Source organism: Crocodylus siamensis, chromosome 1, assembly GCF_052110815.1.
Source record: "Crocodylus siamensis isolate JL-2025a chromosome 1, ASM5211081v1, whole genome shotgun sequence".
Lineage (NCBI taxonomy): Eukaryota > Metazoa > Chordata > Crocodylia > Crocodylidae > Crocodylus > Crocodylus siamensis.
This window is the reverse complement of record NC_143395.1, coordinates 163,590,614-163,615,557: the sequence shown is the minus strand read 5'-3', so window position 1 is coordinate 163,615,557 and position 24,944 is coordinate 163,590,614. Positions and strand designations below refer to the sequence as shown.

The 24,944-nt window shown below is 44.7% G+C and overlaps 1 protein-coding gene across 1 annotated transcript in view; it reads left to right on the top strand.

Moving 5' to 3' along the window:
* COQ8A (coenzyme Q8A) overlaps nucleotides 1-24,944 on the top strand; it is a 64,473-nt gene that overhangs the window by 15,858 nt on the left and 23,671 nt on the right. Inside the window, exons 2-5 of the mRNA XM_090047515.1 lie at nucleotides 4,208-4,402; nucleotides 10,141-10,554; nucleotides 11,788-11,854; nucleotides 19,037-19,111. Of these exons, the coding sequence (XP_089903641.1) occupies nucleotides 4,226-4,402; nucleotides 10,141-10,554; nucleotides 11,788-11,854; nucleotides 19,037-19,111 (733 nt within the window). The 5' untranslated portion in view covers nucleotides 4,208-4,225. The remainder of the gene's footprint in view (nucleotides 1-4,207; nucleotides 4,403-10,140; nucleotides 10,555-11,787; nucleotides 11,855-19,036; nucleotides 19,112-24,944) is intronic.

The window sequence follows — 24,944 nt, the reverse complement described above, 5'->3', positions numbered from 1 at the left end:
CAGGTTTACAAACAGCTTGACTGTTGGCAAATGTGACTGGTTTGTCAGTATGGAAAGTGGTCTAGTTTCTGCCTGTTCTTGATGATGGGTTTTCAGAAATCATTCTAACCATGTTATAACTTGTCTTTACAAATGGGAGGCCAAGGCTGGTTGAACTTGTTTTCTTTCTTTTTCTTTTTTCTTTCAGAGATGGTTGCTTGTACTATCCTTTTGCGGTAATGTTGCTCTAATAGAACAAAGTGTTCCTCCACTGTTTGCTGCATTGGATTTGAACACCTGAGTCTAGTATTTGGCTCAACTGTCTTGAACCCTGATGTGGCAGATATTATTGTGTTTCTTTACTCCTTCTTGTCTTCTAGGATTTTTATCATTTTTACTGTCCATCCCCCACCCCTCCCAACCCCTTCATGAAAGGAGGTCAGGGACATGGGATCAGACCACAAGAGAGGAAAAAGTAATCTTCCTAGTTCTGGCCTCCTTTTTCTCCCAGTTATTTTCATTCTCTTCTATGCCTTCCTGTCCGTGCCTTGATAGTCTCTTGACTTCCACTTTCCATATCTCTCTCAGAGTAACTGAGTTTTGTATGTCCTTTTGTCCATGAGCTCTTCAAAATTGGGTGCTTTGCTCTTTTTCCTTTTTTTCTGCACAGGAAATCTGCCTTCCTGGGGACCCTAACATTATTGAAAATGAATGTTTATTCTCCTGGTTTACAACTTCCTCGTGGAAGAGGTCTGTAACCAGGCACCATCTAAGCTTTAACTTGTTGACAGCAGCCTTGGCCCAAGGATTAACCATTACAACAAAGCTGTTTTTTTCCTTTGCTCTACTTAATGTTTTGATACTGACCAACTTGTGGCATGCAGAACGTTAAGAATAAGAGGGGAGCTAACAGTAACATGTGCAGCAGAATTCAAGGTTGTGACTCTCTTTAAATCCTACTTTCATTGACTTTTATTTGTGGTGATCTCCTTGCCATTGACAATTTTACACCCTCGTGGAACTGAGGAGTGCTCAGTTTTTGAGTTGATGTACAAGCTTCTTAAGGCAGGACCTATGTCCAGTGTGACTTTATAAAAATCTAGGCATACCTACAGTACTGTGTTACCATATATAGTGAAACAACAAGCACCTCTCCAGTTTAACATTAGGTGTATAGAACTGTTTCTTTTATATAGTCTACTACTTGATGTTTCTTATTTTAGTAACATCCCACTGTCGTGGAGCCTTTTTGCAAAGAGTCGTGCTTCCTAGTGGACCCCAGGAGTCCATTTGGTGCTTGTGTCCGACATGATAGACAAAAATGTTTGGATAGAAAATGGACATAAGTCCTGCTGTGCTATGCCTCCCCACATCCTAATAAAGGCAGACTTATATGGCCACCTTGGCTGAGCTTGTAACTGCCAGGTAGATGGCCCACTTCATATGCAGAGGTGCTGAAAGGCAGTCTCCTGGGTCTCATCCCTGAGCATTTTGAATTAACTTACTATAGGTAAAGTCTTGTAGGTTGTGAAAGGGTTAAAACGTTGCTGGCTGAAATGGATGCAATCTCATGGAAGTCAACAGAATTTTGGTAGCAGTGAGTTTGACTCAATATCTGCTTTATAGCTCAAACCAACAAATGGGAACTGGTTGTATTTGCTCATTGTTATATTTAGCAGTTGAGCGTTGAGAAAACATTGCTCAATATATGCACCATTTGTGGCTTTTTAGCATCTCAATTTTATTTTATTTTTTTGTTGTTTTTGTTGCAAGACATCAATTCTTAAGCAGCTTATCAGCTATATGACTTCTGTGGTCTGGTGGCAAAATCAGCTTCTGAACTCCTGTTTGAGTGAAAGGAAGAGTTTGGTTTTAATATTTAATTTGTTAGAGGGGCTAGGTGTTAGTATGGATCCCTTTAATTTTCTTTGAATACATTATTCTTGTTCCAGTAGTTTCAACTCCATCTCCCAGTGCTCCAGATAGTGAGAGCGGAGCTTTAGTATTTCAGCTTGGACAATAATGCTGTGCTGATTAATACCTTAGTTTTTTCCAGTCCAGACAACAGTCCTGTAGATTAGGCATTAGCAACCTATGGCCCCCTCATGGAGCCATTTGATCTGACCCATGGTTGTGAAGTGTCAGGAGCTGAATTGAACAAGTTTGGGTCAGATGCAGGTGCCCAGTGCCACTGCTTTTTACCTGAGGCATTATGGGAGTGGAGGGTGTCTGTAACTGGCAGTTCCCTGGTTGGGGTGAGGGCTTTGACACCTCCTGTGCCTCTGGGGGGGCAGGGGATGTGGGCAGGGAAAGCCCTGTTACAGGTGCTTTCCCTGTGCAGCTGGTGGAAAAAGCAGTGGTGCCAATGGCTGGGTCCTAGTGAATGCCTTCTGAGCCACCCCACCTCTGACCTGAACTGGGTCAATCTGGCCTGCAGCCTGAAAAGGTTGCTGACCCCTGCTGTAGATGCACTGGGTGAATATTGAATGTTTGTTCAAGATTAGGCAAAAGTTTTAGTGTAAAAATGGCGGGGGAGGAGGGATATTTCTTGCAGAGTGATGTAGTAAGCCCCTTTTCTTACCTGACAGGATATATTTTAAGTTTTAAAAGTAAATGATACAGTGTTAGCATAATATTAAGCACCAGGCTTTGAAATTCTTGAAGTGGAGTACTTTTGAAAGCAAAGCTTTTGCTTGATTCCTCTTGTTCCAGCCAGGGCATGTTGGATACCTTCTGTAACAAGTGACCTGCAAAAAATGTGACGCATTTGATGTAAATTCTCATTTTACTTATTGGTTCATCTGTAGTGCAGATACATTGTCGACCTCTGTGCCCCTAATGGTATAAGTTATGCCGTACTTAGAGGTTGTCATGTATCCATTATAACAGTAATATTATAATAGTAAATGGCTGTATAGTATAGTATAATAATAAATAGAGAGAATGATCCATGTTGTCAGCCCTTGATCATTCCATTTGTTCAACAGATACGTCAGTAACCAAGAATTTTTGCCCTTGATTTACAAGAACTGTCAGGCTGGCCTAGAATTCATCTGTCTTATCCCGAGACTAGCCATCCTGCTTCTGTGTGACTCGTATGTAGAGCTTCTCTTCAAGGAAGGTTATGTTTTTTGCTCAGAAGGCAACTGGATCTAGTCATTTCTAGTTTGTGGATGGCATAATAACTGTATGTTCCATTGACTGGGTTTACAGCACTTGGACTGTGCTAATGTGCTTGACTTGTCCTGTGCTTGTGCGTGTGTGCGTACATGCATGCATGCACATGCACACGTTGACAAAATGTCTGAAAATGAAATGATGACTTTGAACGGTTATCCAGGAAATAGTCTCATGGTGACTTGTGGAGACTGCAGCCAGAACTGTAAATGACTCATTGATGCTATTTCTTCAGGCTGTCCTGGAATTCAGTTGTTGTATCCCAAGGCAAGCTGTGCTTTTTCTGTGCAATTGGCACATAGGGCTTCTCTACAAAAAGGGTTAAGTTTTTCTCAGAAGACAACTGGATCCAGTCACTTAAAGACTGGATGGCATAGTGTTGTATGTGCCATTGACTGGGTTTACCGCACTTGGACTGTACTGATGTTCATGACTTGTTTTGTGCTTGTGCGTGAGTGCACGTGTGCACGTTGATGGAACATGCTCTAAAAATGAAATGATGACTTTGCATGGTTATCCAGGAAGTAGTCTGATAGTAACCTGTAGAGACTGCAACCAGAACTGAATGACTCATTGATGACTATATTCTTCCAGACCAGAGAGAATTTTCCATGGGTTGAGTTGTGCCTTAAATAGCATCCCTGTGTTCTGTATTGAAGTGCTTGGAGGAGTCCATGTACGAGAGAGCCAGCCCTGGCAATGTGACCTTTTTGGGGTCCTGAAAATTCTGCTTGTGAACTCATAGAAGTTAGGGAAGGAATGAGATATAGATGCCCAGGATTAGGAGATTTACCCACCTCTGCTTCCCCTAAAGTATTGTATATGAATCTTAGGGTGTGGAGGATCCCCGAGTGTTATCCTTCACTGCACACTTATAAAATGTGGCCATCATCTTCTGGGATTCAACTTGGCCAGCATCCTTTTGGAGATCTGAGCCGAAGAGCCTTCCTAATGGGAGCAGTTGCCTAGAGGGGCTGGAAGGCATTGGGGCTGTGCAATTGGAAATCTTTCCCTAGTTGCTGTATTCCATGACTCTGACTCTGTCTTTCAGCACGTACAGGGGTTAGTCATGGCGGGCGACATCTTCATGCTGATGAGAGGTCTGGCTAAGCTGAGCAAGGCAGTCGTAGAAACCCAAGCAGGACAGCTTCGGCAAGTTTTTCTTGGTGGTGATGCAGCTGCAATTGCAAGGACGTTTCAGGCCACTGCTGAAGAGCAGTTCAGTGCTGCCATGGGGAAAATACAGGTAAGGAAACCTTCTTTGGGTGTGTCATTCCCTGTAGGTAGTCGACTTCTTTCCTTTATTGACAGTGTATGTGAAAGAAATCTTTGTCTAGCAGGTGATGTGCACAGAGGGGATTTACTGGGCATGCAACAAATTCTGCCAGCACTGTATAAAATGGGTTTTTGATGTTACTTCAGAGTAAATTCACACAGTAACTCCAAGGGTGTTGAAGGACTTTATCTTAAATCAGCAATATCCAAAAAGCAGTTCTGCATTTTTTTAAAATTTTGTTTCTTGTTTTTTGTGTTGGGGCTTCTCCTTTTTAACTTGTTTTTTCTCTGGCTCATTAAAATCTGACACTTGAATGATTTGTTCACAATCCAACTGGAATGTTGGGTGCTTGTTTGCGCAGTTGAGTAAATGTGGTGGGCACCGAAGTGCCTGATTTTGTTCACAGAGGAGGGCTGAAAATGGATGAGTGCTTTGAGAGCAGTTCTGCTATGAGCTGACAAGGTATTGAGCTTGGCATGTCCCAAGTGGGAAGATGTGACTGGGAGGCCTGCCATTAGACCTGCCAGTCTGAGCAGCAAATATTTGGATGCTCTTTAATTTACCACCTGAGTGGTCCATGAAATGGGGCCAAGAACTTCAGTCATCATGGACCTGTTCTTTCATAAGGGTTACACAATGGCATGAAAACAGGAAAACACTGAAGATCATCTAGTCCAGTAGATAAATATCCAGTCAGAATTTTTTTTTGTCCCCTCTTAGAGCTGTTTTCTGAACTCTTTGTATTGTGGTGCAGAGGAGTTCCTGTCATGGACCAGAGCCCTGTTCTGTGTGGTGCTATGCAAGTAACAGAAATGGAAGATCATGCCCTGAAGTCTGCAGATGTTTCATTGGCTCAGGAGCTGGGAACTTTTTTCAAGCCACATGTCAGAACAGCCATGCCCCATTCTGGTGCAGGCTGGAGAGCTTTGTGGGGGAGGGCAGGGTGTTTGTTCTTTCCCTGCATCTCTGTTGGAGCCACGCAGCTGCCACCACTACTTCTCCCAGCCCTTACACTGGAGCCAGGGAGGAAAGTGCAGCTTCTGGTTGATGGAGAGCTGTGTTGGCACCAAGAAGCTGCTTTCATGCTGTTTCTGTTTTTTCCTGGCCCAGTCTACTCTGTTGCTGGTACAAGCTGTGCTTGCACTTGCAGCATTGGGGACTGGGGAAAGGGAGCGGGGTTGTAGAGAAGTAGCAGTGGCACGGGTGCAGCCACCAATACCCTTGCACTGGTGGAGCTTCACGCTGCTCTGCCTCAGCCTGGGCATGGGCACAGGCAAAAAGCCCTGTGGCTCTGCAGAATGTATATTGCTGACTCCTGGATTAGCTGGTTTGGTGCTCAGGCAGGAATGGAGCCTTGTTGGGCTGTATCTCTTTTCTAGAGCTGTTCCCAATACAGTTCCCCTCACTCCTGAGTGAGCATTGCTAGAATCATAGGGCACGTCCAGATGAGCATGCACGTGCATCTTGCAGCATCTCAAAGCCCTTTGACATGCTGGAAGAGGCGCACGCAGGAATGAAAAAATGTTCCCCGCAATGCAAATTAGACCCCATATCCAAGGGTCGGAGAAAAAAAACCTGCAGCGGAAAAAGGCAGGGCAGGCAACCAGCAATTGGGTCCTCCACAGAGATGCTCTGGTAGCAGCCAGAACGTCTCTATGGTTGGCCCTTGCCCTGGTGCTGAAGCCCTGCCTGTGCAGAACAGGCAGCATGCCAGCTGCAGGGAGCTGTACCAGGGTAGGGAGTGGGGGGAGGGGACAGCTGCCTGCTCCTCCATCCCCTGCCTGCCCCCCCCTCCATCCACTGCACTGCCTGGCCCAACCCTATCTCCTGCCATCCGCCAATTACTGCCTTTCTGGGCCCCAGCATCCCGGCAATTTAAAACAAAAACCCTGTACTCACTGGCACTAGCAGCTGCTGTTGGGGTCACTGGTGCCCCCATGCACAGTGAGGGGCTGGGAGCCAGCTGCAGCGGCACCAACCTGGGCCTTGCTGCCCTGTGCTGCATGGGGGACTCTACCAGGAGACCCCAGAGCTCCTGCTACTGCTGGTGAGTAAAGGCTTTTTTTTTTTAAGCGCCGGAGCTGGAGGTGGGGGGAGTCAGCCATTGGAGGGCTGGGGGTATAAGCAAGACATGGGGATGGGCAGGGCAGCCATTGGGAGGTCTGGGGGAGTGGGCGGGAGGGCTGTGGGAGCCAGCGGGGGATGGGACCAGGCGGGGCAGCAATCTGGGAGACTAGGTAGCAGTGGGGGTGGGGCATGTGGGCCCTGCAGGGGTGGGGTGGCAGCAAAACATATAAGGATTTAGAATTCACTTTATTATGGTGATAGAGACACTGGTAGGCTTCCAAATTGCTTTAATACTGTAGATCTATCAATAAAACTTTGCCCAACTGAACTCTTGCTCTCTCTCTCTCGGTCTTTTGTTTTAATTGTGGAGGAACATGGATTTCGGGGGATTTTATAGAGTGACTTCAGGATTTTTTTTTATTGGGGATTTTTCAGTTTTCCAGTAGGGGACACCAGAATTCCTGCTAGGGAGGCCAGTGGCAGGACCCTGCCTGCTCAGAGCTGGCACCTTGGACCCAGTTGGAGGTGGCTGACCTCTTGGCCAGTTGGGGCCAGGAGGACATGCTTTGACAGTTCAGACCAGGCCACCACACCTGGAACATCTTCCAGGTAATAGCTGCCTAGATGGCTGTGCAGGGGGCACACATGGCAGTAGTGTCACATGAAGGCCAACTTTGCAGTCACAGCTGGCCTCGAGGGGCAGATGCCTCTACTGGCTGTGCAGTCTCCATCTGGGTCTGGCAGGTGTGCAGCAGGTCAGACTGCTGCAGTGGGTAAAGGGTGCAGGGTTGTTTTAGCAGTCCAGCTGACACAGGGTGTAGTGGCCCCAGAAGCTCCTGAGAGCGAGTAACCCTGAGCTACTTGATAGGGCAACTTTTTGTACTGATGGGGCCAGGACAAGGCAGCTTTTTATACTGCTGGGTATAGCACAGGTGTTGGCCCTGGGCTCAAGCTCCCCCTGTATGCAGGTTCAGGAGTCAGGCAGGGTTATTTTTCCCCAAGTGGCACAATTTGTCCCACACAAATGCATGTCTGGGCATGTGCACTGAGGCAAAAAGCCCTGGCTCAATGGCATAGCTTCTATCTGAACTGCTGCAAGCGCACATGCTTGCATTTGTGGATGCACCAATGGTGTTAGTTTCCACGTTCTAGGAACTGTCTTATGGTTGTTGGATGCAGCATAGCTTCATTCCCAGTGCTGTTTTGCTAAACTGGGCATTGACACAAGAAGCAATGGCCTCAAGTTGCAGCAAGGGAAGTTTAGGTTAGACATTAGGAAGAATTGTCTCGCCAGGAGGGTAATAACTGGAACAGGTTACCCAGAGAGGTGGTGGAAGCTCCACCCTTGGAGGTTTTCAAAACTCAGCTAGACAAAGCTTTGGCTGGGATGATCTAGTTTGGGAAGGTCCTGGTTTGAACAGGGGGGTAGACTAGAAGACCTCTGGAGGTCCTTCCGACCCTAACTCTCCATGATTCTATTACATAGTGTGCACCCGGCTCTATTCCTGAGTTGTAAGAGATGCAGAATACAAAATATGCTTTAGTCATCTTGTCTTGTCAAATTGCCATGCATAAGATGGCCTATCTTACCTCTTTGCATCTTCCTAGGTTTATGCTCATTTAGTCTTTCTCTGACAATTCTGCAGCTTCTTAACCCTTCTGTCACACACACACTTAAGTGTGTATTTGTACAGGAGTTCAGGGCCAGATGTTCAGGTTCTTTGTACTCATAGTTTAGATTGGATTTTTCAGAAGAGCCAAGCTATGAACCTGCATTAAGTTTGCATTTGTAGTAGTACTCAGCAGATGGCCTGTTAATTCTGTGCTTTTGACCCCATGTACAGGAGAGTTCCACATCTTATGTGTTGCCATCTCTTGTGCTTTGGGTCCTAGGTTGGCGGGACCATTCTCTAAATAATGACCTTCTAAGATATTTATACCTGAAATGTGTTGTAGGTTTGATAGAGAATACTACACTGCAGTTCTGTGGCCTGTGCTGTAAGGAGTTGGACTACAGACCATAACTGTCTCTTTTGGCCATATTCTGTGAATCTGCTGGATTCCAGGCCCATATTATCTTTGTTTGCCCTGGCTTCGGTGAAGTGTGAGTGACTTAGGCATGTCCACTTATGGGTGTTTATGCACCCCAGTTTTACTATGTATACATTTTGATCTTCAAATCTCTCTCTCTGGTCCCAGGTCTCATGTGGGAGTTCTTTCACATGTTTTGGTTGCATGGTTGGCAGGAGAGAAATAGGGAGAACACTCATCATCCTGTGACAGACTTCTATAACTTGCTTTTTTTTGCATGCTTTTCTGCAATGTAGGAAGGTCGCACTTAAAAGTTTGCAGTACATTTAGCTTGCTATCTGTAAATCAGTTGTATTTAGAGTTATAGCCACAACAAGAACAGTCTGTGGCTTGTCTCAGGAAAGCTAGTGTGCTATAAGATGCGAGGACAAGAACCTTCTATAAATGTCTTGTAGCCCTTGCCAAGTACTGACAGTTCTTGCCACCTTTTAAGATTAAGTAAGAAGGAAAAATAAAATCTGCTCTTTTCATACAGTGATAAAGGTTGGTCTCAATGCACTGAATAAAAATCCATGTTTTTTGTTGTGTGGTTTTTTGTTTTTTTGTTTTTTCAGGGATGTTGCTGTTTGCAATTACATGAGACTTGCCTGCATAACAGGAAGGGCTATGTCCTGCTTTCCTTCCTCAAAGAGGGGAAAAAATAATCAATGTTTGGGAAAGAGCCTAAAGTGTGCTGCTGCTTGTATAATCATGTGAGGACTAGAACCCCACTTATTGGCTGCAGGCCTCAGCAGCACCTCCAGGATTTATTTACTGTGGAGGCAGGTGGCTGAGGAGAGCCAGAGGCACTAGATGGCTCAGGGAGTTAGTCTCATCCCTTGTGTTAATCTTAACCAGTGCTGGAAAGTGAACAAAGTATCTGGGCTAGCAGGGCAGGTATTGCAGGTCAGGACTGAGCAGAGCCACAGGGGAAATGTGTGCCTAGAACACCAGTTCATTGAATTTAGCTGTCTGGTACCTTGTCACCCACACATTATACACAAGCTAATTGTAGAGGCAAAGAAATATCATATTAAAGAATATTACCAGAAATCTTTGGCTGTGCTGATGTGATCGCCCAACTAGGTCTAAGCTAAATTGCACTGTAATGGGAATTTCTGCATTTATTTTTTTTATTTGCCTAGTTATTCTTTTGCTCCTGTGACTGGTATCTAAACAATGTATTATAGCAAGTTCAGAGTTGGTTAATATTGTACTATCTGCTTACTATCTTCTTCTGGTATTATTGCACTTGCCCTGACTTTCATTTGTGTCATGGAACTTCTTTCTCAAAGGGTGTTGTTTGGATGTTTGTCAGGGACTTGCCTTTTATTTTAACTGTTAATAATCCTTTATCCAATAAGATTGAAATAAAGTGGACAAAATGCGTTCAGTAGTACATTTATTACTCTTGTATTCTTAAAATGATGGGACCATATTCCACACTAAATTTACCATAAACAGGAAAAGTTTGGATCTGGCCTAGCATCATGTGCCCATATGAGAATTATTGGTGGATGTTATGGGTTTTTCAATTTCTACTTCTGAACTGTTTCCAATGCAACTTACAGGAGCTGGGAAAAAAGCAGGAGAACTTAACTGATATCAGTGAGGATTTTGCGAGGGACTATGCTTTCTCAGGATCAGAGTCATCATCGAGTTCTGCGCAGGACTTCTCATCATCTTCTGGTCAGCCCAATGAATGCAGTGGGGCAGAGGGCCCAACGCATGTTTATGCCACAAATGGACCTTTTAGAAACGTTAGTGAGACTGGAGACTCAAGCCCAGGACAGAATCCCTTTTCTGCCAAAGTAAATGCGAAGCTATTTGGAGGATTTAGGGACCCTGGAAATCCTTTTGCTGCTGCCTCTGGACAGAACAGAGCTTTTCACCAAGACCACTCTGTAAGTGGACTAACAGCTGAAGATATTGAAAAAGCCAGGCAGGCCAAAAGTAATCCAGAACATAAGCCTCACAAGCAGATGGTAGGTAGTTCTTGTTGTTGTTGTTATTGTTATTATTATTGTTATTGTTATTATTAACAACAACAATTTCTGGCCCTAGGCTTTAGCTGTGGGGACCTCTCCAAAATCTGGGCTCGCTGCTTCCTTGGCACTTGTGGAGAAAAGGGAATGTGTCTGCTTGTTAGTTTCCATCTATGCTGTGTTAGTCAGTCCTCCCCCCCCACTTCATTTGGTGTGAGAGCACAGCTAAAACCTCTACCCTGAATTGGACTTTTTGTATAACCAGGGGATGGGTCACCTTGCCTTCCCCATGCTGGGCACTCAATGTACTGCTGCATGCCTAGGCTAGTGAAAGGGTCTATATTTACTCTTGGCTCACAGCTGAGGCACAGAGCAGGTGCAGACAGCCCAAGGCCCTGGAAGTTCAAGGAATGTCCTAAGGAATCCTTTCTGTCCTAGAAGGGACTGTGTTGTCTGGCAGATTTGGCAGAGGTGTGAAGGATTGAATGGTTCGCATATGCTTAAATCCTCAATAACCAGTGAACCTTTTAGGTCACGGTGAACCACATAAAGTGGGACAGTGTAAGCTTTACATTTTTTGTCCCTGGGCATCAGTGGACCTAAATTCTGACCAGGCTTTCATTTGAAAGGGGGAGGAGAGATTAGAGTGGGGTAAAAGACTACATGGCAGAGAGGACTGTTGTTGTGATTGGCTTTCTGCTGCCTCCTTTCCACAAACCCTACAGCAAATGTTAGCATTTTGCTCTTGACTTATGGTGCTGCTTTTATTAAACCTGTGTAGGCTTCTGCTGCACCTATTGTTGGAGGGATGCTCTGAACCTGGGACCATTCATAAGCATTAGTTTCTGCAGTAGGTGACAAGGGCAGGTTGGTCTTATGGAGCCTCCTGCATCCTGAACATCAAAGGGTTTCAGAGGTGGTGATAAGCAGGGATCTCCCAGAGGGGAGAGCACAAGCCTTTTTATTCTCTGTGCTTCCTTACTATATGTCCCCCTGGTGTTTGCCATTCATCATGTTTAATGTGAAGTAGCCAATGTTGAATTCACCTGGGAAAACTTGAAGATGTTGTGGGGGGGAGTCCATGTTAAGTGAAATGCCAAAGACCCAGGTTTGAGATGCTAACTTCAGTCCAATGCTGGTCTTCAAGCGTTACAGGAACTATATGCTGACTTCATATGACACCTCTTAGCCAAGTTTCAGTGTGGATTTTTTTTCTCTTCCCAACTGCTGCAGCTCAGTGAACGGGCCCGAGAGCGGAAGGTGCCAGTCACGCGGATTGGGAGACTTGCCAACTTTGGAGGTGAGGCTCTGTGCATGCACGTGAATGCATGTGAAAGGCACTTAATGCACCTAATTATCCATCAGTGACTATGATGGTGCAGCTAGTAAGATACTAACAGTCCTGAACTTGCAATGAAGCTGGCTCAGTGTGGTGTGGAATGCACCATAGATAGGGGTCTACTCAAGTCAAGGAGGCAGCCAGCCAATTATGCAAGCAGATCAAGGGGCCAGCCACCACTTTCATGGGCTTATTGTGGTGCCTGCCACATGCCTCTGAAAATTCTTTAGCCTCTGTATATTGGAGCTGTGCATGCCTCGAGACTTGGCTCTTTTGCAGGGCAACCTTTTCTTTAATTGCAAGATGGAAGTAAAGGTTTTTGACTCCTTCATGGAATCTGCTAAAACGGGATTTCATATGCAGGATCCTTTACACTCCTGTGTCTTCTCAGTTGCATATAATGCTCTTGTAAGAAGACCATGTATAATAATCTTCTTGTTTTTGAAGGCACACTGCCATTATTCCAAAAATAGGAACTCATACAGGCCTCTGAAAACACCGAAGTGCTGATATTGGAGCTCCTTGCACCCTAGCCCTGCCTGTTTCAGTGGAAAGCACGTTGCAGCACCTCTGTTCCTTTATGGTATAACTTTATTTATCCTAGTTGCTTGTTGACAGCTGCTGTATATGAAATGGCAGCTGTCCAAGCTCTCAAGCTGCCTGTGGACTTCCAGGACTGTGTCTATATGGCTCCTGTTCTCTGCACCCAAAACTGTTGCATGAGGAATGACTGACTCATGCTTCAGGCTGGAAAGTCATCCTGAGGGGATGGGGAGGTGAGAAATGAAACTTCTCAGAAAAGAAACATACGTTGTTTCAGCCAGCACAACTTGGAAAACATACCATACCTCCCGCCATCACCTGGCCTCATTTGTTCTTGGAAAGCAAGAAGAGTCAAGCTGTTATCTTTTGACCTGTTCCTTTTTGTTTCTTGGAGTCCTTTCTAGGCAGCCTGATTTTAAGTAGTGGAGTGAGCTTATGCAGTTTCCTTTGCCCTGTGGAATCTTACTTGCTTGCTTCTTCCTGGCACTACCCCTCCCTTATGGTTGTGGGGTATAGGAAATGAAATCTTGTCCATGACCTGGTTAGTCAACAGCAGGAATAGGGCAGTAAATGGGCTGATTCCTCCTGTGGTTTTGAGGCTTGATGGAGAGTCTTTCTAGTGCTGAATTAATGTGGAGGCTCTGCAATGTCAGAGAGAGGATGATAGGAGGGAAAGCCTTTTTTTTTTTTTCCATTTTTTTTTTTTTTTAATTATCATACCTGTCCCAACTGCTTTGAGATTTAAAAATAGCACTTAGTTACTGTTACTGATGGACCTTGTGCTTGTTTATATGAAATGCTTGTCTTCATTTATAGCTAGAGACAGCTTCTCTGAATTTTTTTTCTCTAAGGTTAGAACTGTTTCTGGCCTGCACATGTGCATGAGAAGAAAAAAAACCCAAAACAATGTAAAGCCATACCAGCTAGTACTCTAGTACATTGCTTTTCTTGGCTGCCTCTAATCTGATGAGAGGCCCTTTTCTTATTAAAGTTTGACGGTCCATTTTAAAATTCCAGCATGACATTCATTGCCTGTATGTGATCCCTTGAGCTACTCTGCTGCAGTAATTTCAGTGACTTCAAAGCTCGGAGGTAGGTTATTGATGGAGCTGAATGCTGGGAAATTCCTCTGAAGCTGATGTGAGCTGGAGTCGCTGGGCATTTCTTGCATTTGGGCTTCCCATTAGTTAGAGGATGGGTTGCAGCTTGTATGACAGTCGGGAGAGGATTAAACAACAGGGAATGTATGAATGAGCTAGTGCCAGGCAAGTTTGTGTTCCTTTTTAACATCCATGCAGCCACTGAGAAGTTAATTATCCCTGCCAGTAAAACAGCAATGTACACATTTTTGCTGATTCGGAGTAAAACCAGAAGGAAGAATTTATCGAGCTACTAATGTGGTTGTTGCAAATAACAAGACTGTCTTAAAAACAAATGCATAAGGTGGTGGTCTGCTTAATAATCATGCCTTTCACCCAGAAAGCATTCACTGATGTCAAGAGCTGTAAACCATTTTTGCTTTTTCTTAGGATTCCTAGCCAATTCCAGGAATTGCAATACCCACTGAGCAGTGTCAGGCAGGAAGGGCAAGGGAGGCTGGCCTCTGCTGTGCAGAGAGTGAAGTTTGACCCAGTAATCCATGAGCAATTGCAGAGGTTAGCCAGGAAGGACAGGCTAGATGCTGCTATTTCTTGCCTCCTACCTGGTTTTCTTGTTCCCCAGGCCCTCTGGGATTTCTAGGTGGCCTTTGCTAGTCTTTTAATTGTTAACAGCAAGTAAATTGACAATGAGCTGCAAGTGGTCTGCTGTCTCTGAACTTTGAGGGAGACCTTTATATGCTGATGGATTAATTTGAAGGCACATAAAGAGATTGCCAAATGATATATTTAATGGCTGTGATGTTTTTTTGGTTTTACTTTGCTGGAGAGGCTTAGGTTAAAAAGAAGTAATGGCGACAGAGGATCATTTTGGCTGTTCTGCAACTTTTGGAGGGACAGCAGTGACTTGGTTCTCTTATTCTGTTATGTGCAGAGAGGTATCTCTGGCATGCTGAGGAGAGTGGATGGGGAGGTGAAAACCAAATCTGTCTTTTATTTCTCCCTAGAGGATAGATAAACAAGTACTAGGTATCATGGATTTCCTCCAGGGTATTGAGCACTTCCTTGGGGACCCCCAGTCTTGTTTGGTCCCTGGCCTCTGGAACATGCTTGTTTTAAAGACACTGTAGGAATCTGATCCCAACAGTTGAGCCTCTTGCCGTGCCATATATGTATAGGCCTGATCACCAGCAAACAAGTTAATAGTGGCATAAATATAATGTGTAGAGGGGGCCTCGCTGAACACTCCCTGAAGCCTGCTCAGGTGTAGCTTGTGGAATGGAGTGAGCCCTGGCTTCTCCTTTGCAGCTATGAGACCCAGCCATTTGGTCCCTGTTCCTGTCTAGTCCAGCATGTAGGCAAGGCAGCTCTGACTTCATTCATTCTTAACTCCTCTTCTCCACCCATTCTGTACCCCCTTTCCTCCAGCTTACAAACTAGACAGTGAAACTGGCATGCAACATGGATATATTTAAACCAGAAATATTACAAAACCAGTGTGTCACACCATTCTTTCAGTACCATCCCTTTCAGGATCCATTGTTGCTGCTGCTGTTTCTCCTGTTCTGGTAGAAAGGCACCAGTTTGGAGTTTCTTTTCCACCCTTTGAACTCAATCAACTGGACCCATGTTCTAGAGAACATCTTGGGCCACCCCATCCTTTTGCTGGAATGGGCCTGCCATTGACTTCCAGTTTTAAAGGGGACAAAGTGCATGGCCCCTTGCTGGGAGCTTGTCTTGAATCGCGTAGTCTTTTTAGGATAAGAGTGGTAGCTGGCTGTACCCCACCTTCGGGCTTGGGGTGTTCTCTTCTCCAGCACCTGCATGTAATATGTGTGAGCTACTGGAATTTTCTGCTGAACAGAAATAAATCCCTTCCCTGAAGATGTCTCCTCTTTGCATTCACTTATATATGACTCGTACTCTGGATAACATGCCAGTGATACAGTTCCAGTGGTGGCTGATTACCTAGCATTGTGCCAGAAGCATGACTTGAGGAGCTCCTAACTTTCAGTGGAGGCATTCTCTTTGTAATAGGTTTCTGTCAGATTGTTCTGAAAGTACAGATGCTGCCTTAACACATGTAGTCTGTTCTTGTTTCAGTACATATGGACGGAACCAATTCTTTTATTTAATTTTTAAGTGTAGAGGAGAGGGAAAAGAAGACTTTATTTAGTAATCCAGGAAACTAAAGGAAATCAATGCTGCTTGCTAAAGTTGTGCTGTGCAAAGCTGCCCCAAGCAACACAGCAGCCCCACTGTCCAGCACAGCAGCATGCAGTGTAGTCTTCTCAGGGCATGAACATGACGATACACAGAGCATATGCTGCTGAAGAGGAAAATATCTTCCACTTCTGGAGCCTGGCAAGCTGTGCAGAACAATACACAGTTGTTTAACATCCATCTGCTTTGTTGTGTCACTTGCTTGATGAATGGATTTTTTTGAACAGACCTGCTTCCAGGATGTCTAACACTTGATTTTAGTTTTTAACATAATAGGTGTTGGCAAATGTTGGGGAAAATATCTAAAGAAACAATCTGCAGGTGGAAAACCATGCAGTAGCTTCCAGGTCTTCAGTAACCCATGAGGAATGGAGAGTTTGCAGTACAATCAGTTCCTGCCCTTTCTCGGGTATGATGTCAAAATAGTTCAATCCCACCCACGCCTGGGGGCGTTTTGTACCCTCCTCCCACTCTGTTTAAACTAGAATTGGACATTTGTTTTATATCCTCTTACATTTCCAAATAGTTCTTTTTATCAGAAGATCCACTGTGGGGGTGTCTCATTGCATGTCATTATAATGCCTGGAGGACAATCATCCGGTCAGACTCTCTCACCATAGTGTCAAAATGCTTGTGATCAGTGTTAGGACTTTGTGGGCTTGAACAGAAAGCAGCTGTCAAGGCTTAAACTTGCTTATGTGTGTATTTTCTTCATCTGTTTTGAGCAGTTGTTTGCTATTACTTGGTACACATTTTCTAGGTGGAAAACCCTTGAGCAATTTAAAAAGAAGTATTTGTTAAAATTGGTCCTTCTTAATCTCTTCTTGTATATAATGTAGATCCCAGCAGCCTTTTGCAGGAGGGATTTTTGCATTCTCATTTTTCAGGTTGGATTATAAACATGTTGGAACTGCAGGATATGCAGTGTGATGAATGTTGGGCCATATTCTCATTTTAGTTTCACCAAAGCAAGGACTAGTTTTCAGTGTGCTGGAATTGATCCTGATTTTATATTGATAGCTAAAAGTTTCATGGTGCAATATGTTTACTTTGGAATAATCAGCCTTTCTAGTGGATTAAAAAGAAGTGGATATATGATATGCAGCCTTACATTTGTTTAAGTTATGTTAGTCTGTAGAATTAACTTCAGGAAAAACTGACGACAAAACTACAGTATACACTACAGTATATACTGCTATGCTAGTATAGGTATAGTGTGTTTATATGAGTTTGCCTTGAGCAAACTGCCTACTGCCTATTCCCTGTCACCTAATGATGGGATTCAGTAGTAGCAGCCAACTGTGTGCTGCTACTCTGAAATACAAGCTGTTTCCTCTGGATCATAGGGTAATAGCCTACATTGGTGTACAAATGGATCAAAGGCCCAAATCCTAGGATATAATCTGGTTCTTGATACCATTTGCCTGTAAAGTGTTTTGTGTATTAATAGAGCATTTATTTATTTAATTTATGTGCTGCCCTTGCCAAAGGAGACTCGGGACAGAATAAGTAAATAGATATCAATGTTTCTGAGATGATGCCATGTTTATTTGCTTCTCTCTTAAATGGGGAGGGACCAACTTAAATTGCTGTTTGTGCAGTATGAAAAGTGAGGTCATTTCTAACAGGTGTAGGCTGACTCAAATTGGAACAGTGCTGGGATGGAGGAGACACAAAAGGGCCAAACCAGGTCAGAATTGAGAGGAAGATCAAATGGAGCTTTGATAGGGAACACTGCTCTGCGCTAATATAAATGGGCATATTGCTGACAGAGAATGGGAGAGCTGGAGGCCAGTGCTCATTCACAGCCTACGAAATTGCCCTTTGTTAGTGAAGACCTTATTTTTTTTCCACTTTTTATGACATTGAGCCTGATTCTTCTTGCTTCCTTCTGTTAAGTCAGTTGGACAGTTGCGTGTTCTGTTATTTGTATGTGTCACTACTCTTGTATAATGGATGGGGTCAGAGATGCTCAGTGTCCTCATGTTGTCTGCAGTAGTTGCATGGGTATCATTCCTGCATATAAACATTTTTGGCCATATTGAGAAGTAGTTCCTCTGGAGGGTTTTTGTTTTGGTTCTGGGAGTAGCATATCCTTAGTCTTAAAGCAGCTGTTCACTATGGAGGCTTTATGACTACAGTGCTGTCCCTGCATAAGGCAAGGTTTAGTCCTGAAACTCATGGTCTCTGTGTACTGCTGTTTTACAGATCTGAAATACTAACCTTCTGTATGGATGCAGAGCACTCTTCTGAAAGGCACTGTTAAAGTACAATTTTATGTGCTGCTTTAAGAATGCTTAGTTCCATATCTATAGCAGCTTCCTTTACTGTCGGAGCTCAGTATGCATCTGAGAGATGGCTCAGCTTGCCTTATCGGGATTAAATGATGTGTAAACAGCCTTGGAATTGATCAAGGAAAAACAGTCGTTCTGGCTAATGTTTAACAAGACATTGTAATGTATCTAGAGTTTGTCCTCATCTAGCTTCACACTGGATATTTGGCGGTAGAGAGGGCAATCTGTATGGTATCAAGATGAAGCTGAGTTCTACTTGGCGGGAGCACACTGTGTAAAAAGAAAAAAAAAGTGTGTTTATTGGGAAAAGTGGAGTTAATTGAGGAGGAGAGAAACCCCTCACACAGACAGGTTCAACTTGTTTGACCCTCTTCTTTCCCCCTCCCCTTGAACTCGCTAGTAAAAACCTTGCCTAACAAGCTTGTGGTTTTTCTCAGCAGGGAAGGTGGCTTTTTTTTTTTTCATTTCTGTAGTAACTGTAACTGATAATGTAACTAATGTCAAAACCAGATTTGTAAACAAATTTTCCTAAATGCCTATCCTACAGCACCACTCTAATGCATGGCTACATTCAGGAGGTGGCAAGACTACCTTTACTTGTCTGTCCATTGGTGTGTCCCTTTGAGTACAAAAGTTATACAACTCTTAATGTGATCTGAGAGTGGCCTTGTGCTAGAGAGAATGGAGGGAGGCAGTAGAAGGGGGATCGGCATGGAACTGCAGGATCAGTCTGTCACAAAAGTCAGGCTGCTCCAATCATGGTATTTTATATGCATATATAACAGCTGAAATCCTATGTGCTGTCAGTTTTTTTTTTTCCTGCTTTCAGATTATTAAGTTCTGTATATTGGGACAAATACATACAGGTGTTGATGCGTTATCTGATCTGTGTATTTGGGTGGTATAATATATATAGATGTTACCTCTTTCTCTCGTCCACTTACTGATTGAACTTCTGGCTCTCTCTCCCTGTCCATATTTTACAGGATTAGCTGTTGGTCTTGGCATTGGAGCACTGGCAGAAGTTGCAAAGAAGAGCCTCAGATCTGAGGATCGCAATGGTGAGCTTTCCTGCAGGCATGTCATTAGCAAACTGGTCAAGTTCATTTTTCAGGCACAGCCTACTGTATAAACTAATAAAAACCTGAAAGGGTTTCCAAAGGTTGGCATTGTGCTGTAGTATGTTTGAACAAGAGTTTTTTTTTTTTTTTTTTTTTTTTTTTTTTTGCATCACCTTATTTGATTAACTTCCTGTTGACTTCATGCAGCTTGTATAAATGCAAAAGCTGTACCATTTTAACAGCCCACCTTGGGAGATATGTGGGTATTAAAGGTCTTTGTCTCAAGGTAGCCTATTGCTGTGTGGGAAAGGGAGTAAAAAAATTGCACTCTGAACTGATGTAGTTGTATCTGTGCAAAAGCTGTGTGAAGCAGTTCGCATGGTTAGTGGTTGAAAAGAATCAAGGACTTTGCTTAATCTTCAGCTACATTATACTTACTAGGCATTCAGGTTGTAGAAAGTGATGAGAGAATAATTTAGAGAGATACTTTTCTGGTATATTGACTCCTGCCTCTTTCCCCACCCTTCACTATTCTGCAGATGGGCCCATAGCCCACCTTGGGAAACTGTGTGCTATACAAGGTGGCTTATACCTGACTTTCTTTCCCCTACCTTTATTATAGGTGTTCTTGCATCTCTTATCCATAAAAGCTTGGACACATTATCATGTGAAGTTTCCATGTGCTGCCCATTTTCCCTTCTTACTGCATTTAACTTGGCAAGAGGGGGTGGGCCATTAGCCTTGCCATGTTTATAGTATAACTGGAATTGAACAGAGCATCTTCCCTAGCTCCAACCTTCTGCCTGTGACCAACATCTGCAGAACTGCAGCTTTTGTAACTGAGGCCTCAGTGTTTCTGTAGAAGAACTTGGTCTCTGCTGGTAATATTGCTGGCATTGGAAATTAGTGCTTGGGTAGATGTGTGCTGTGCAAATACTGTGGACATTTTAGTGAGTGGGCATGTGGTTGGTACAGGACTGATCAGGATGTTGGTAGGATGACCAGGCGGTGTAACAGGCAAGAAGGAACAGGGGTAAGAGTCCCAAGAAAGCTGCTTTGGATGTAGGTAGCCCTACATGGATTCAAGTCTAACTTTAAAAATTTTAAAAACAGCAGGCAGCCTCCACACTGAAGCATTCTTGTGCCCCAGCCAGCCCTGTCAGCATCTACACGTGTATTTCTGCTGAGTAAATAACTTCTGCCAAAGGGGTTGTACTTGTGTCTACCAGTACTAAACTAGAGATGTTAGTCTATTCCTGTGTAGATGGTAATGTTTTACTGCAGAGCTAACTGGGCAACTCTGCAGTAAACATCTTGTGTAGATGTGCCCACAGAATGCTTCTGAGTCTTGCAATGAACTCTCCAGCTTGAGAGCAGCGTTCCCTCTAAGCTGTGCAGTGTGCACAGGCGCTCCTGGCAGTGTGGCATGTATGCCGCACAGCTTGGAGGATGTGCTGCTTGAGAGCACATCAGTTTTTTCATACAGGGGTTGGGGTGGGGGCATGTACAGGTACCTTTTTGTGTTCTAAGCTAGCCCTCTACTAGAGCTGTTCGGTCTCAGCTTCATGGTATCTGCCTCTTGAGTGACAGAATGGTAGACATCTCATTACAGATGGAGGTGGGGGGTGAAGGCTTCCACAGTCAGTGAATTATCTTGGGATTTGTTTTGTGCAGTCTCTGACTGTTTTGATAAGGTAGGCTTCCTTGTGAGAGTAGTAGTTGCCTGCAAGCTGGCACACAGATAGTCAAGGATGTAGACAGATAAAACAATGGTATTGATGGTAATGATACTGATACTAGCTGTTACAGTGCATATGGTACCTCCACTTGATTCTGTGTCAATACAAATGTAGCAAAACTGCTCCACTTTTAACCCTGCTTTGTTTGGAGTCTGAGCTGGGGTGATTTATTTCATTTGTATTGCTGCAAGAACGTGCACCCATGACAGTAAGATCCTAACAGCTGCTGCACACTCCCAAGCAGTAGGTCCCTTCCTTCCCTTCTCCTTTCTGAATGAGTTAAGAAGCATGTTTTCCCGTACCCTATGACTTTGCACCCTGGCGAGAATCCCCACGGTGCTCAAAGACATTTTTCTGTACTGTTACCAGATTTGCCCATTACTTTGGGGTGTGCTCATTTATTAGGGATACATTTCTAGGGTCTTGGTAGTTCTATTAATGTGCTGCTTGCGTTACTTGTGTTTCTATATGGAGCTGTATGTCTCCCTTCTGCAAGTCCTCACCCTCACTGGAGCTATCTTGCAGGACTCAGTTTCAGTGGGGCTGGGTTCCTCCAGTCCCCAAATCAGTCATACACACAAACACACACAGATTAACCTGACATGCCTGACCTGGCTGGGTTGATCAGCATAGACAGGCTGACACCCTCATATGCCAAGAATCAGTTCATCAGAGCAACAATAAACTGCAGTCAAATGCAAGCACACAGGTGAACAGAATATCTCTGAATCTGGCTGGGTGTCTAGCCGGACACCCTCATGAGCCAGCATTCAGTTCATTAGGGCACGTCTGAGCCAAACTGGGTCAATCAGCCTGTACAAGCTGATCCCCTTATGTGTTTCAAACTCAGCACGTCCCAATCGTTTAGCTTCTTGATGAGCAGACCCCACAGTATTTTTGGGCTTCACAGGGATCTTTAGCTTAGGTAAAAGAAGTGTTGCTGCAGAGCAAGTGGGGAAGGAGAAGTAGAGAAGGAAAAAAATACCCAGTTACCACCAGTTTGACTATAAAAGTTATTTATTGCTAAGTATATGGCATATATAATGGCACTAGTAGGCATGCGAAGGAAAACAAACAATCACAGTATTACCCTGGTTTCACTAAGTATTTGGGGAAACTCAGCTCAGGCTTAACTAATACAATTCAGGTTCAGAAATCTATGCTAAGAGAGAGAGCTGGGATCTCACCAGTCCAAGGCACTCGGGTTGCTAAGCTGACAGGTCAAAGTTCTCAGCATGATCCTTGAAGGGAGATGATCTTCTTCCTTCAGCCTCTCAAAGAAAGTGGGTGGTGTCAGCACACATACTGCTGGTTTTTTACAGATTTTTATACCCTCAGTTCAACTTCTTTCAAGCATTCCCAATAGAGTAAATCAAATTGTCTTTTCTGTTGACATGGGGTTATTTGGTTTGGAACATCTCAGGAAACTGATACTCAGGAAACACCTCCAAGTATCTGGTTACTCCCTAACCTTAGGAGCCAGCTTGAAATTCCTATGGATAGCAGATATACTGATGGGATATCTCCTGGTTTCTTCAGAAACAATAGACAGCTTGCAGCATCAGGGTTTTTGGATTTTTACTTGTGAACAAGCCTCAGCTTAGCATGACTGTTCCAGAACTTACTGTAGTCTTTTAACAGACTTAAGGCAATTATTAGAGTGTTCATAACCTTTGGGAGGGGAGGACTTCCACCAGTCGTCTTGGGAAGAGTATGACAACACTTGTGGTCAGGGCTCCAATGGGCTGGATGCTGTGATGAACCCTTTACCATTGTTCAAATGTTGCCCATACCCCCTCTGACTCAGTGTCTTGCTTCAGCATTCCCTAACCTGGCAACTGAGTTTTAGCCAATTAAGTTCAAATAGGCCTCCCATAGTGGGACTGGGGAATGTATGGCCTGAGATGCCTATTAAACTTACTTCTGCTTAGAGGTGCGTGTGTGGGGGGAATCCTTTGTAAATCCAGATTAGAACTGGTCTGATAAATGCTGAGCTGGGGGTGTGGGTTGATTAGCATTTGGAGCACAGATTCCCCATCCTGCAGTGCTCCCCTGCTTCTCTGATCCCAGAATTCACTGTGGTGTCTGCTTCGGGCTTTCTGTTCTCCATCTCCCATGTAAATGAATGGTCATCTGGTTCCATCTCAAATGCAAATGAGACCTAGGGCAGTTGTTTCACTCTTGTCACCCTGATCTGGAGGGTTTTAGGTGCGTCTCTCACTGCATCTTAATCAGTTTCTGTTTAGGTAGAGGAGGGGAGGGGCGGGGATTCTTTGTGAGTCAGACAGGCTGCATCCTGTGTTGGGGTTCGCCAAGAACATGGGGCTGAGAGGTAACACTATGGCAGCTCTAACGAATCAGTCCAGGAGCCCAAAGATGACCTCTGTGCAGCTGAACAAGTGTATTGGTATACTTAACTCTGAGCTTGTTTCCAAGATGAAATGGGCATAAATCCAAGGGAACTGAATGTTTCTACAACTTTCTCCCCAATCTTTTTTCTTTTCTTTTCTTTTTCTTAGTCATGGTTCTTGTTTTGCCATTAATGGCTCTCTGTGGCTGCTAACCCTCTCACTGATGTGAAGGTTAAAGAAGGAAGATAAGGGAAATAACTTTTAATCAATGCGGGGTTTGCACAGTGGGGTCACCCCTCTGAGGTGGTGAGAGTGAAAAGCAGACTCTCCTTGTGATAACTTCATTGTTGAGAGAGGTCAGGCAAACTGTGGAGGCAGCAGGGTTGATTTTTGGTATCCCTGCAAAGCTTGCAGACAGCAGTGTGCATGACAGAAGAATGATCATAGAGCAGAGGGGCTTACTAGTGGCAGCACAGGAATCGGTCTCAGCCTGTCTTGTGAGGTGTTTCAAAGCATCTCAGTCTGAGCAAGAAAAATTAAATGGTTGTTTAAAGATGAAAAGGTTTACTAGCTCTTGTCCCTCATTTCCCCTTCTCCTTCCCCCCACTCAGCTTTCTCCTTTCTTTCCTCACAGTCTTTGCCTTGGGTGACTTTTGGGTCAAGCAAGTATCAGACCTGGTGGGAGTGAGTATGTGATCTGAACCCCAATCCTGTAATGTCCCAAGTATTCTGCAAGTATTGACCTGCTGTAGGGATGTGTGGCAGGTATTACTTTTTAAGTGGGGATAGTTTCATAGTTTCTAGGGTTGGAAGGGACCTGAGTAGATCATCTAGTCTGACCCCCTGCCATGGCAGGAAAGAATACTGGGGTCAAACAACCCCAGCAAGATGTGCATCTAACCTCCTCTTAAACACCCCCAGGGTAGGGGCCTGCACCACTTCTCTTGGAAGCTGGTTCCAGACTCTAGCCGCCCTGACCATGAAGTAGCACCTCCTCATATCTAACCTAAACCTACCCTCTGCCAGCTTGTGACCGTTACTCCTGGTCACTCCTGGCGGTGCTTGGGGGAACAGGGGCTCCCCCAATGCCTGCTGATCCCCCCCTGACTAGTTTGTAACAGGCCACAAGATTCCCCCCTCAGCCTTCTCTTTTGGAGGCTGAACAGGTTCAGGTCCCGCAGCCTGTCCTCATAGGGCCTGCCCTGCTGTCCCCCGATCATGCGAGTAGCCCTCCTCTGGACCCTCTCCATGCTGTCGACATCCCTCTTGAAGTGCGGCGCCCAGAACTGGACGCAGTACTCCAGCTGTGGCCTGACCAGTGCCGCATAGAGGGGGAGGATCAGCTCTTTGGACCTGCTCGAGATGCGTCTGTGGATGCATGCCAAGGTGCGGTTGGCCTTCCTAACTGCCTCTCCATGCTGCCGGATGGAGAAGTCTTGTTTGCTTCCCCTTCTCCCTCCCTCCCTCCCAAAGTGTTCCAGTCCAGGCCCTGTCAGCCATCAGGTTCTGTTCTGGAAGATACTCTTCACTGCTCTGTTTCTGGAGATTTTAGAGGGCACGTGGGTTTGTGCAGAAGGAAGAATGTCCCTTGTAGAGGGGAAGCTGCATATAGACCTCTCATACCCCTGCCACTGGCACAGAACCTAAGCTTGTTACATAGGCCTAGATTTATGTTTGTCTACCTTTCTGCCGAACACAGCTGTGGTGCTGGCACTGGACCAGGTATCTTGCAGCAGGGGGGTT